This window comes from Chrysochloris asiatica, unplaced genomic scaffold (genome assembly GCF_000296735.1).
Source record: "Chrysochloris asiatica unplaced genomic scaffold, ChrAsi1.0 scaffold00051, whole genome shotgun sequence".
Classification (NCBI taxonomy): domain Eukaryota; kingdom Metazoa; phylum Chordata; class Mammalia; order Afrosoricida; family Chrysochloridae; genus Chrysochloris; species Chrysochloris asiatica.
Genome location: NW_006408569.1, coordinates 15,951,835 through 15,966,140, shown reverse-complemented (window position 1 = coordinate 15,966,140; position 14,306 = coordinate 15,951,835). Strand labels below are relative to the sequence as shown.

Below are 14,306 nucleotides of genomic sequence, written 5' to 3'. Positions count from 1 at the left end.
TTTTGTTGTACATAGGGTCGCTATAAGTCAGTACTGACTCGATGGCACCTAACAACAACAAAGCAATGTATGTACAAAGTAGAGAACCATTACAGTGATTTCAGGAAAGGAGTATTATGATCTAACTAGAATTTTAGAAAGCTTATGTATTATGTGAAGAATTAACTGGAAATCAGAATACCACCTAGGAAACAACGGCAGTAATTTAGGCCTGTGGTTCTCACGGGAGTCCTGGTGTGGTGTTGTGGGTTAATGAGCTGAACTGCAAAGTTGGTTTAACCCATAAGGTCAGCAGTTCAAGCTCACCAGTTGCTCCTTGGAAACCCTATATGGGGTCGCTATGGGTTGGAACCAACTCATTGGCAGTTAACAATGGTTCTCACAAGTCCTGGTGTAGCACTGTAGAATAAGCACTCGACCTCAAGTTTGGGTTGAACTGCAAGGTCAGCAGTTCAAACTCACCAGTCACTCCTAGGGTCACTATGGGGCAGAACCGACTTGATGGCACTTGACAACATGCCACTTGTGCTTCAAACACTGCCACTTGTGCTTCAAAATCATCTCTTGAGTTTTATAAAAACAAAAACAAAACAAACAAACAGGTGCTTGGGCCCTATACCAATTTAATAAAGAAGTATAGGAAGAGGAAGTATTTTGAGGGAATTAAAATGACTTAGCTTTGGGGCACATGCTCTTAGAACATGAAAGTTAATTTAGACAATAAGTTAGAAAAGGGATTCTAGAGCAAAAGAGAGGGTCTAATTGGAGAGTCACTTGTGTCTCATTCAAAGTGAATTCAAATAGAAAATTCTATAATAAAACAAGTAATAAATTAATTTGTTTTTACAAAATCTAAAGTCTCAAAATGGAATAAATCTTTTGACTGAGGTATGTGTGGTCTATGGTATCTTTTTGAAAAAGTAGACTCTCAAAGCCCAGCTATCTACCCTCACAAACACCCAAAATAAAAGACCAGGGAAAAAAGCAAAGAAAAAAAAAAGAAGAAATTCCAACATCTTTTGGTACATAGGAGATACCAGGAGTAAAATCTGGTTTTCAAACAAATTGAACGACTAAAGGGGTCTATAATTCAGAGAAGGGATAGACCAGTTGCTATAAAACAGATGCCTATTTAAACAAAATGAGTCATCCTTTCTCACAAAAATATCAAATAAATCTACTGGAATATATTTTATCTTTGGTAAAAATATATAATTTTCAACTATGTGATTCTAAACAGAAGATGAAGCTCAGTATGAGGAAACTGAACTTTCCTTTGAAGTCAGACTGTTAAAATGAATGCATTAAATACAATTATATTGATTTTCTGTCTTTTTAAAATTGGTTGCCATTGTAAAAAAAAAAAAAGTGCTCAGATCAGGCATTTAAACCCTGAAACAAAAGTCAGAGCAAACGAAAACAACTTAAAGAACCTAAAACCAAATGCTAATTTTGTTCTGATTCAAGGGCATGAGTTAAAAAGTAAAAAACTTGTAAACTCAATTATTATATATATTTAACCTAGTTATCAACTTTAATTTTTCCTAAAGACATAGATTTTCTGATAATAAAAAATAATTCATCTGTATTCACATGCATTGTTGTCTGGTCACTAAACTATTTCTATTCAGAGGATCAGAAAAGGAAATGGATTATGAGAAGGAAGTTGTGCAGCAGAGAGAAAGCTAAATGAGAGTCATTGGAGTATGTCTTACAAGAGGAAACCTCATAGGAATGGTTTCCAGTGAGTGGCTGCTGAGTTTGAATCACTGACCTTGAGGTTCAAAACAACCTTGCGGCCCAATGCATTATCTTGTAGCACCACACCAGAACTCCTAGGAAGGGGTGGTAGTGGTGGTTATATGTCATGGACTCATAGCAACCCTGTATAGGATTTCCAAGGCTATAAATCTTGACGGGATCAGAAAGCCTTATCTTTCTGTCACAGAGCAATTGGTAGATTCAAACTGCTGACCTTGTGGTTAGCAGCTCAGCTTGTAATCCACATAAGGATCTAACTTTCTGGAAATGATGAAGAATGACCAACAAATAAAGAGAGTAACTTTAGAGATAGGGTCTGAGGTAGCGACTATGGAGATCAATTCAACATCTGGTGATAGACAAGCAGGATGCCTTTCTCTTCAAAAGCCCCTACCTACCCTGCAAGCCTATTTCTTTACTCTTTTACCTCTTGGGTCTAGGTACTGAAAGCCTAACTCTGCTTCATTAGATTTTTACAGAAGCTTTAGGAAACCATGGGCTCAAAATTTGTCACTGATGGCCATTTCCAAGTTCCGGGTGTCCTGGTGTGGTGCTATAGGATAAGCACAGAACTGCTAACCACAAGGTCAGTGGTTCAAAACCACCACTCACTCCTTGAAAACCCTATACATTGTCACTATGAGTTGGAACCAACTTGATGGCACTTAACAACAACAACAGCATTCCCAAGTGCTAGTAATCATGGAAAAGAAGGAAATGAGAGACCAGCATTTCTTTAGCCAGAAGCTCTCTCCTAAATTATTTGTGTCTACAGCTTACCCACCCAAGCCTGCCACTTCTCCCTTTCCACTTTTACCTAATGACTTTGGAGTGATAAAATCTGTGTGGACATTCAGCTTCAGGGACACCAGATGCTTCAATTTCTCAAAAGAGCAGATTGACAAGTACCACTTGTCAATCACAATGTGATAGGAAAAGCAAAATTTGGCAAGGAAACAGGAAACTCTAACCCTTTAGCCAGAAGTGCTCATGTAACACCCATCTCCACATTCCTTAACCCTTTCCTTTTTCTGCTAGAAATGAGTGCTGAATAGCCAACTCTGTTGCATTCATTGTTTGGTTGTTTTCAATGGGGTTTTGGAAGGACAGGGTTTACAACTCCAGAAATTGCACTTTTAGTGACAAAATTCAAGTAAAGATCATCAAAAGGAACTGCCAGTTGCTAATATCCTACCACTCTCCCTCATTCCTCCTTTCTCTTTTTAGTTACTGGATGTACGGTGGTCAGATCTGATGAGTTAATGTCTTCACAGAGATTTTAGAGGATTTGTCTCATTTCTCCTAACTCAAGGACTATATGAATGATAAACTCAAGAAAGGAAATCTAACAAGAAATGATGAGTAAGAATTGTTAGTATTGTTGTTGGGTGCAGTTGAACTGATTAAAACTCATGGTGGTGGTATACTATGGAGTGTATTCCGACTCATAGCGACCCTGCATTCCAAGGCTGCAACTCTTTATGGGAGCAAAAAGCCTTATCTTACTCCCACGGAACAGCTGATAGTTTCAAACTACTGACCTTGAGGTTAGGAGCCCGACTCATAACCACTACGCTACCACAGCTTCTTTAGTGTTTTCTAGACTGTAATCTTTACAGGAGCAGAATTACCATATCTTTCTCCCACAGACATGAAAGAAAGGTAGGTTCAAACCACCAACCTTTCGATTAGCTGATCACTTAACCATTGCACCACCAGGTGCAATGAATAAGCAAGAACAAGGATTTAAAATAAAAGTACAGAAGAGAGGAAGAACCAGGAGCCAGTCAGCTTCTCCCCTGAATCAGAACATTGCTCACTTCATCACCCTAGCATGACCTTCCCTGTTACCATGGCTTTATGTTCCCTTTTATACACTTTGGGTGCTTTTATGTAGTGTCTTTACATTGGTCTTGCAGATACATGGCTTCAATACAAACACCATGAAAATTGTGTGTGTCTAGCACAATGACTAAAATCTAACAGCATGTTATGGAAAAGGGTGTCGTGGTTGTTGTTAAGTGCCCTCTGTTCTGACTCATAGCAACCTGTATAGGGTTTCTGAGAAGCAACTGGTGAACTTGAACCGCCGACTTTGCAATTCAAACAGACTTTGCCATCCAGTGCATTAGTCCATAGCGCCACACCAGGGAAAGGGTAGTACCTTAATATTTAAATAACAAAGGAGGATGAAGAGCCTGACAACTCCTGCTTCTCAGATAGAGCTCATCTCTTCTACTTTTCCCTTCCTTATTTTCTATATACCTGTTGTTTGTTTGCTAGGAAACTTTGTTGCATTTGCTAGGAAGCTATGGGTAGACTCAGGCCTCAATTCACAACTTTGTGGACTATGGTTGTAACAGTTTCCAACAATTTATTTTGAAAATTCAAACATGTTTTTAAAAATTAAGTAGCTATAGGAGGTATAATAGGAACAGGTATAATAGGAACCTCCTCATTAGCCATCTCCTCTCTCCCAACTTCCACATTTCTACTGCTGACCTCTACCCTTTTGTTTTGCCCTTTTACCATCCATAAATGAAGAATCTCTAGTGGCACGGTGGTTAAAGCACTCAGTTGCTAACCAAAAGATCTTGGAAGAAAGATGTGGCAGTCTGCTTCCATAAAGATTTCCAGCCTTGAAAACCCTAAGGGGAAGTTCCACTCTGTCTTATAGGGCCGCTATGAGTCAGAATCACCATCCATTATATTTAGTAATCATCTCTTCTGTATTAGTGTCTTGAGAGAGGTTTTGAGTAACTCAGTCTCAATTTTATCACCTTGTAGACTGGTCTGCCATCCTAAGGAGGAAATCTAACAAGAGATTATGTATATGTGAAATGTCTTAAAATAATGGGATAGGAAGAGGAGGACCAGTGCCAGCCAATTCCTTCCTCTTTGTCAACACTTCTCTCCTAACTTTCATCTTCCTACTATCTATCCCTACCTCTTTATTTACCCCATTTTTCTTTATAGATAATATATCACTACCTGTATGTGTTAGTGTCTTTACATGGATTTTGGGGAATATTCAACCTGCGCCTAGTGTGTGAGTGTTACAGCTGCATGTTGTTGTTGTTAAGGGCTATCAAGTCAGTTGCAACTCATAGTAACCCTGTATAGGATGTTTGAGGAGCAGCTTTGAAGAGCCAAATGTTATGAAAAGATGTAATACCTTAAAATGGAGGGAAGGGAGGACCAGAAGTCAACCAAACCCTGCCCTTAGCAGCACCTCCCTCTTAATTTCATCTTGCTCCCTCTCTACCTTTCCTCCTTTGCCCTCTATCTCATGGATGGCAGTTCTGCTGCATTAGTATCGCTGAAGAGCAATATCAGATTACACAGTAAGCAAGATTAGCATGGGTTTACTTGTGCCTACTTATTAATCTTTTCACATTTTTCACATTAAAGATTTTGCTTTTAGAATGTCTGGCATTTGTTTCTCTCTCAATCCCACACTACCTACAGAATCAAAGCCTCTTTTCAAATTTGCAATCCCTGACAGGGAAGAAGTACCCAGTAAGCAAGGTAAAACACATGTGAAACTGTTAACTACAGATTAGCAAGTAAGCGCAAGTAAGTCCATGCTTACCTTGCTTATTGGGTAATCTGCCCCTTCTGAAAAGGCTGTGGAGATAATTTACTTGTTATAATCTTGCAGACTTCCAATGGCTACCTAAACAGTAAGCAATGTTTGGTGCAAAAAGAAAATTATTTTTAAAAAATATCCATCAGAAATAAAAGGATGGCCAACCAACTTTGACCTTGGGCCGCAACAGTTTTCTTAATATTTCCCTCTATTTCATTTACTTTCTTTCTGAGATACTTTCTCTCTCCGTCCCTTTTGTTAATTCTATATTGCTATTTTCACATGTTATGTGGCACTGTGGGTTAATGCGCTGGACTGCAAAGACGGTTTGAACTGCCAAGTCAGCAGGTCAAGTTCATTAGCCGCTCCTCAGACACCCTATTCAGGGTCGCTATGGGTCAGACCCAACTCAACAGCACTTAACAACAACAACAACATGAGTAAACAGTAGTATGATTATAAAAGTGTGAGTGGCACATGAAATACTGTCTCCAAAGCTGCTTTCTGGAAACCCTATATACAGGGTCACTATGAGTCAGAGTGCCGACTCGACGGCACTTCACAACAACAAAGTGTATGTTCTGGTCATTGACCCTTGGAGCCAGAATGGTAGCAGGAACATTCTCACCCTTTTCTCTTAAAGAAGTGAGCTACACTTTCCTGCTTTGGCTGGTAAGGCATAGGCCAGGTGCCAGAGAACCCATCTTTCACTCATATCAGCAAGCAGGTGGGCAGTTGGTCAGTTTTCCTGTCATACTTTTTGACTGCCAAATATGGTTTCACATGGCAAATGAATCAAAGCCATTCATTAAGGTTTTATCTTTGACTTGGCTTTTTGTTGTGGAATCCCTGGGTATTGCTTAGAGTCTGGGGTAGAGTGCTTGGTTGCAAATCAAAAGGTTAGCAGTTCTAATCCATCCAGAAGTGCCTTGGAAGAAAGGTCTGGTGATGAATTTCCCAAAAATCAGCCATTGAAAATCCAATTCCACTCTGACACATGAGGTCATTGTGAGTTGGAGCCAACTTGATGACAACTGGTTTTGTAGTTTATATTTGTTTGTATATACGTTTGTGGGGTAAGAGTGGGGAATTAGACAACAGTTGTACTCAAACTTAAATTGTAGCCTCTGCAGAGCTTTATACACAGGTAAACCTCTCTGCTGATTTTAGTGTAGATGGGGAATAAATGGAAGAAAGTACTCCAAGTCTAAGTTTCTCTCATGCAGGCGGCCTTTGGGAGAGCATTCATCATAAAAGTATCACGAATCCAAGAAGTTAGCGTTAATTTTACAGAGATTTTTGTTATCAGAAAAGAGAAATGGTTCTCACTGATACAAACATTTGGCTCTTTGTCCATTATCTGCCAATTCATATCCCACTTTAGAAGTGACAGGGTAGAGCTGTAAGTAACAACTGAAAAATCTGCATCACTAAACTATTTTTTGAATAGTGCTTTGTTGCCTATGTTAAAGAAATGTGGAATTAAAAGAGGTGAGGAATAACTAAAAGGCAAACAACTGAATTTAAAAATGGGCAAAGGACTTGCACAGACATTCCTCCAAAGAAGATAAGCAAATGCATACACATTCTTCCAAAGAAGACAAGCACATAAGATGATGATCAGCATCACAGTTTTTATTGTTGTATACCACTGAGTTGGTTCTGAATCATAGCGACCCTATATAGGGTTTCCGAGGAGCAAATGCTGGGCTTGAACCACCAACCTTACGATGAACAATCCAGTGCTTATCCTACAGCGCCATACCAGGACAACATCATTAGTCATCAAGAAAATGCAAATTAAAGCCACAAGATACCACCTCACACCCAGTAAGATGGCTATTACCACGAAAAATGTATTTTCCATTTTTGGAAGTATTGGTGAGGATGTGGAGAAAATGGAACCCTCATGCTTTGCTGGTGGGAATGCAAAATGGTACAGTCACTGTGTAAAAACAGTTTTGCAGTTCCTCAAAATGTTGAACATAGAACTATCATATGACCCAGCAATACCAATCCTAAACATATACCCAGAAGTGAAATCAGGAACACAAACAGAAACTTGTACACCAATGTTCACTGTAGCACTTTTCACATAGCCAAAAGGTGGCAACAACTGAAATGCCTGTCAACAGATGAATGGAGAAGCAAACTGAGGTATATACATGCAATGGACTATTATTCAGCAATGAAGATAAATGAAGTTCTGATACATGCTACCACATGGATGAACCCTGTAAATGTTATGCTGAGTGAAAAACATGTACATCAGGCACAAAAGGACAAACAGGCAAAATAAATACAGACAATAGTTTATTAATGGTTACCAGAGGCTGGGATGGAATGGAAGTTATTACTGAAGAGGTATTGAGTTTCTGCTTTGAGTGATATATAACTTTTGGAAATGGGTAGTGGTGATGGAAGCATAACATGGTGAATATAATTAATGTCACTGAATTGTATACCTGTAGCAAGCATTTTGTTATATTTATTGTACAACCATAAATTTTAAAATGAACAACAGTGAGGGTGGTGATGGGAAGGTGCACAAAGGTTACATGCATGTATTCTGCTTAGGAAATTTCACCAAACATACACTTAAAGATATTTGTGTTTTATGTGATCATTATACTTCAATAAAACCTTTTTATAGAATGCAAAAAATTCCAAAGACTTAATACAAAACTGAGTAGCACAGGTTTATTCATTTATTAAAACTCCTAGAGTTAAGACTTGTGTATTTCATTAAATGTAAATTCTACCTCAAACAAAAAAGAAAGAAAAAGAGCTGTAAATAAACATTGTTGTTGTTGTTGTTGTTGAGTGTCCCTGAGTCAGTTCAAACTCATAGTGACCCCGTACAAGGTTTCCAAGGCTGGTAGGTTTGAATTGTGGACCTTGTGGTTAGTAGTCCAGTGCTTATCCTACAGCATCACATCAAGACTCTAAACAAACATTGAATGTGAGTTAATGACCAGCATGCTGAAGTTCTTAGGGGTGAAGTGTATTAATTCTGCTACTTTGAAATGTATTCAAAAAATGAATGAATTGATTGAGGGTTGAATAGATATTGTTATAAAGCAAATATAGCAAAATATTAGTTGTGGAATAAGAATGGTTGAGTGTGTGGGTGTTCACTGTACAATTCTTTCAACTTTTCTGTATATGTTCAAAAGTTTATATTAAAATGTTGAGGAAAACAATCTAAAGAAGAGAGGAAGAATTCTCCCCATTTCTTTATGAGCATAAATAGTTGGATGACCCAAGCACATTAGCAGCAATTAGCAGGAGGCAGGTATCCAGCAGAAGTAACAGCAATCACTGTTAGAGGTATCCCAGAAGATAACAATGCCCAGAGGAAGCTGGTGGTGCCCAGGTGGAGGTGGCTTTTGTGTAGACCCTGGAAAAACTCCTTCAGGAAGCAAAGGTGGCAGAGACACCTGACAGTAGCCAGAATAAGAAAAACAGAGAAGAAAATGGTTGCTGCAAGTCAGGACTTTTTGAGGAAACGTGAGACATACCCTGGGGTCTGTACCATCATGTAAAATCAAGCTGTCAGTTCCTCTCTTTAGCATTTCTGTAAATCACAAATTTCCAAAGTACTAATCACTCAGGTCTGAAGCAATCTGCTGTATTTGGCATGTTAGGTTGAAGAAAAGTTTTTAAAAAATACTTGTAGCTAAGGTCAGTCTTTTTATAAACATTTTCCAGCACTGCATTTGTACTCATTGAAGAAATAACTGAAAATATAGGTCAATGAAACAAATCTAAACATTTGCTTGAAGTAGGCACCTATGTTTACCCATGTGGTCACTACTCTAAGACACAGGTACTAAAATGGTAGAATCCGTATTTTCTCCATCATACCTGTAGTTTCAGAGATATAATGCCCTAATAATCGGGCCACATCCAAAGGTTTTCTTAATTGCTAATGAGTATAATCCTGGTGAAGGAATTTTCATTTTTCCCTTAGTATTCTATCTAACCAACAGATAGAATGCATAGCCTCCTACAATCATGACTATCTCTTAATGTCTTTACAGGGCTTTACTGATATTTTGCTGGAAAGAGTCATGCATGGGGGAGCCAACATTACAGGATTCCAGATTGTCAACAATGAAAACCCTATGGTTCAGCAGTTCATACAGCGCTGGGTGAGACTGGATGAAAGGGAATTCCCTGAAGCCAAGAATGCACCACTAAAGGTAATGTTCCATGGCATGTAGAAACCTTAGGCTAGCTTTTCAAAGCATCTCAGAATAGTCTTTCTATGTTTTATAGCCATACTATGATCAAGTGGTCTTCCCTCAGAAGTGATTTGAGGGTACTAAAAAACAACTGCAGGTGATGCTACAACATTTGAAACTAAAACCGCCTAATAAAGAAGCTATTGAGAATGAGATCTTTCCAATCCAGTGTTTGGAAATAAATTCACTTAATTTTTTAATGAATTTCATTTGTAATCTGCTCATAGCAATTTATAATATTACAAGAACTTGAGCTGGGAAAAGGGTGGGGTACTGGGAATATGTAAGGAAGATTGATAGTCTGAAACAGAAAATTAGATTTTACATTATTTATATGATTGCTTTGTGTTAATAAGTTCCATGAATCTCAGAACACCCAAGTGAATTAGGCTCTAACACAAAATGTGTATTGCCTATACATATATTGAACGGAAATGTTTCCCTGCCTGCAAAAATATCTTTAAATGTAATTAGATTACCTAGGTTGCTTATTTTCCTGAAGTCAAGATAAGAATATTGAAAACAGAAAGTCATGTTTAAAGTGCATATTTTTCATATGTGTTCCCCTATGGATAGAAATTCTGTTATTTAAAAGTCAGGAATTAAACCATATAAATTAGAGGAAAGTTATTCATGTTATACAGTGCTTCATCAAATGCATTTTTTAAGTAATGTGTTCCCTCAGTGTATTAAGGTAAGAGCCCATTTTCAAATATGAGATTGACTTTTAATCCTTTCTTACTGATAAAGTGTAAGTATGTACACTCTGTGATACAAGATGGGATCTCTGTAATACAAGATGAGGGATCAATGTAGAGTCAAGATCCCTTCCTAAAAAAGGAAAGGGGGAAGAAAAAAAATCTCTCCTTCCCCTTGATTCCAAGATACCCTTCCTTACATCCTTCCTCCCTGATAAGAATAGAATAGGTGAGAGCAATGGAGAACAAAGACCAGAGAGAGACACATTCTGGATCACCTATGCAGGACCACCCTGCATGGTTCACATCAAAACACAACACAAGTAGGACCTTACTTTATACAATTGATAAATTCTAGAAAAAATAAGTTAAATATATTTTCCCCCTCCCCCCATTAATTCAAGTCATTTGTGTAGCACTGTGGGATAATGCACTGGACTGCAAGATCGGCAGTTCAAATTCACCATCTGCTCCTCGGAAACCCTATGAGTCGGAACCAACTTGACAGTACATAACAACAATAACAACTAGTTAAGTTCCCTGGGGTTATGGTGGCTATACATGCTAGATTTTCCCAAGACCGTTCCATTTTAAAACATTCTGTCCAATAGTCAGATCAAATGTTCTAATTTGTTTCAGTAAATGTGATTAAAAGCTCTATGATGACTCCTTTGTAGTGCAAATGTTTTATGTAGTAAATTGATACTTATCATCTAAATTTACTTATTTAGATTATTTTATGAAACTGCCTCTCCATTGCTTTTCCACTCTTAGATTCAGCAGCTAACAGGTAGAAGAAGGGAATTCATTTATTCAATGTTTTAGGGGTTCTAGGTACTTCTGATGTAGTGCTGTAGGATCAGCACTGGACTGTGAACCACAAGGTCAGCAGTTCAAACCTACCAGCTGCTCCTCGGAAACCCTACTCAGGGTCGTTATGAGTCAGAACCAACTCATTGGCACTTAACAACAACAACAAGGCATTGAAAGGTACTAGGCACTGTGTTAGGCACAAGAAATGGACAAGGGTAAAAAGTATGAAAAAGCTACTGCAAAGTAGTTTATGCTTACTCAGAAATTGTAAAGTTGCTACCAAAAAGAAGGAAGACAACCTCAGCTCTGGTTTATTCACTGATAATTAATGGTTTTGTGATACAATATTCTTAATGTGCTGAGAAGAACTCTTCAGGCTTATAAGTAAAATCTTTCAAAAACATAATAAAATGGAATATTTAAATATATGGTTACAACTTTCAGGTTACTTTTTCTTAGTACTATCATTATAGATCCTTGCTCTGGACAAAAAGCCTACTTTTAAAAATGGTTGAACAATATTGTTATAAGAAAATAAAATTGTTTAGAGATTAAAATCCTGATACTTTATTTTATGAACATTTCCTTCTTTTTTTTCTTTTTTACGCCCAAACATTGATAAGTAGAAATTGAATAAAATAGAAGATTAGTTAGTTCTTTGAGCATGACTTGGACTACATTAAGTTTGCTAACAATTCATGCAGTCAACTGGGGGGGGAAAGACCACCATTTGATTTTATGTAGTGCTATGGGCAGACACAAAGATTTTTCCTCATGAAAGAACATATGCCCCCTGTTAGAGTTATGGCTGGTTATGTTCCATGGAGTCAGTTCCGACTCCTAGCGACCCTGTATGGGGTTTTCAAGGCTGTATATCTTGAAAAGAGCAGAAAGCCTCATCTTTCTCCTGTGGAGAAGCTTGTAGATTCAAACTGCTGACTTTGCAGTAGGACTCCTTGTTACAGTCATAGTTGATGTTGATGATTTTTTTTTCTTGAAAGAAAAGTTACATGAGAAAGTCAGAAAGTAAATTGATAGTTGTAAAAATGATAATGTATTCATTAATAACAGTATTTGGACACACTAGAGAAACAGTGAAACCATCCTTATAGGGCATTTTGCTATATTATAAAACAAAATTTTAAGCCAATTGTATTTAACAGTATTCTGTATTCTACCAGTATTTGTCACCCCTGAAAAATAGGAAATAGCTTATTTTAATCATACTTTGTTGATTCATTCTATGGGGAAAAAAATCTACCATTTGAAATTACAGATAATCAAATCCCTTGTATTAAGTGACTGACCCCATCCCTAGTAAAGGATATCAATATACCCAAGGAATAGAAAGTAAGTGTTCTTGATTGAAAGAGGTAGCATCATGAAGTATTGCCTGTGAATTGTCAATGTTATTCAAATTTAAAACTCAATAACAATTGTAATTTCTGCAATCAAAAACCAGCTTTAGTTTTTATTCCCCCCAAGGAAACAAAAACTGATTTATTGCTGGCCAGGGGTCCTAGTTCACCAGAAATTTTGTCCAGACAGAAATGATTAATGTCTTCCTCCAAATTAATTTCAAGCTGTCTAACTTAGCTATTTTCATTTTCCCCTAAGTAAATACCAGATCTGAATTTTTCTAGTACATATGGCAATAACCCAATCTTGCTTTAGGATATCTTGTTTCCTTTCTAACCCACACATGCCACCCTTTAACTTCACATGCATTTCTTCCTCTATTAAGAACCTGGCCTTTTAGTCACTCAATACCAAACGCAGTATTGAGAACAAGAGAAAGCAATTTACTTGAGCCATTTGATCTTAATAATCTTAACATTTGCACATATGAAGTAAGAGGCATCATTCCAGAATGACTCAAAGTCAGGCTTTCCAGATATATCTCTTGATTTAAATAATTAGGAAAGTGTCTTCATAAAGAAAGAGGTGGAAATGAATTAAAATCAGAAAGAACAAGGCAAATTTTGGAGAGTGCCATTTGTCATGATCTCTTCTTTTCCATGCATGCATTTCAGTATACATCTGCATTGACGCATGATGCAATACTCGTCATAGCAGAAGCCTTCCGCTATCTGAGGAGGCAGAGAGTGGATGTATCCCGGAGAGGCAGTGCTGGTGACTGCTTAGCAAATCCTGCTGTGCCCTGGAGTCAAGGAATTGATATCGAGAGAGCTCTAAAAATGGTAAAGACCACAATGGGTTGTTGGGGTGGGGACCCCTTTAAAGACACAAAAAGATGAAACCTTAATCTTGAAGAAAGTCACTAAAAGGAAAAGTCTATAGAGTCTCAGAATGTACAGAGAAAATGAGTATGGATCTATTCATCAAAATCTAGAAATCTAAAACTAAGAACTTCTTCCTTGAAGATTGAAAAGTAGACATTTCAGGCAAATGAGTATTTAGTTCTGTGCTGTGCTGTGGGAATTCAATACCTTCAAAGGTTATGGGTTGAATATGTAAATAGCTTTGAAGAATCAAACTTTCCAGAACTATGATGTTCCTTAGGAGAACTGGGATATTTTATAGGAAGCTCTGAGCTTTAAAGAAGACATTATAAAAGGTAACAGCATCTTTTGGCTCATCAAACAAAATATTAGCTTGGATGGGCCATGCAACTAAGTGATTTATACTAGTCTATGTGGTGAATGCAGTAGTATGATACATTTCTAGGTCTACTTAAGAGGCTTTTCCCGAATGTCCCAAAGGAAACACCTAAAGAAAAGTACAAGGAATCAATGGATAGACAGTTAAATAAGACACTGCTTTTGGTATTTACTGGGAAGGAGATAATTTAAGGCTTCAAGCAGTGTCTTTTGAACAGATTCCATTATTTACACTAGGAGAAGCATCACCCATTCACTGCAGTTTTACAAACAAGAGTTCTTTCCTGAACAATTTGCTTTATGCCATATGAGGCTACATACATTAAAATTAACTTTGGAAAGTACACGAATCTCTTATTTCTAAATATTTAATTATCCTGATATTTGTGGCATCCAAATAAACAAAGAGATCAGCAATAATAGCTCTGTGCATAACCCAGCAAAAAAAACTTTATGTCGACTTCATAGTGTATATCATTTTGTTTATATGACTCTCTTACTGCTGTCTTAAATTTTCCAAGTTGGAAGTATTCAGTCAAAAGGGGTTAAGTAGCCCCTATGTCTCACTCCAAGAATG

The 14,306-nt window shown here is 37.5% G+C and overlaps 1 protein-coding gene across 2 annotated transcripts in view; it reads left to right on the top strand.

Annotated features, from left to right (window-relative positions):
* Positions 1-14,306, top strand: part of GRIA3 (glutamate receptor, ionotropic, AMPA 3) — a 491,170-nt gene that overhangs the window by 341,032 nt on the left and 135,832 nt on the right. For both annotated transcript variants that reach the window (XM_006862852.1, XM_006862853.1), the window contains exons 6-7: positions 9,394-9,555; positions 13,142-13,309. In XM_006862852.1, the coding sequence (XP_006862914.1) occupies positions 9,394-9,555; positions 13,142-13,309 (330 nt within the window). The remainder of the gene's footprint in view (positions 1-9,393; positions 9,556-13,141; positions 13,310-14,306) is intronic.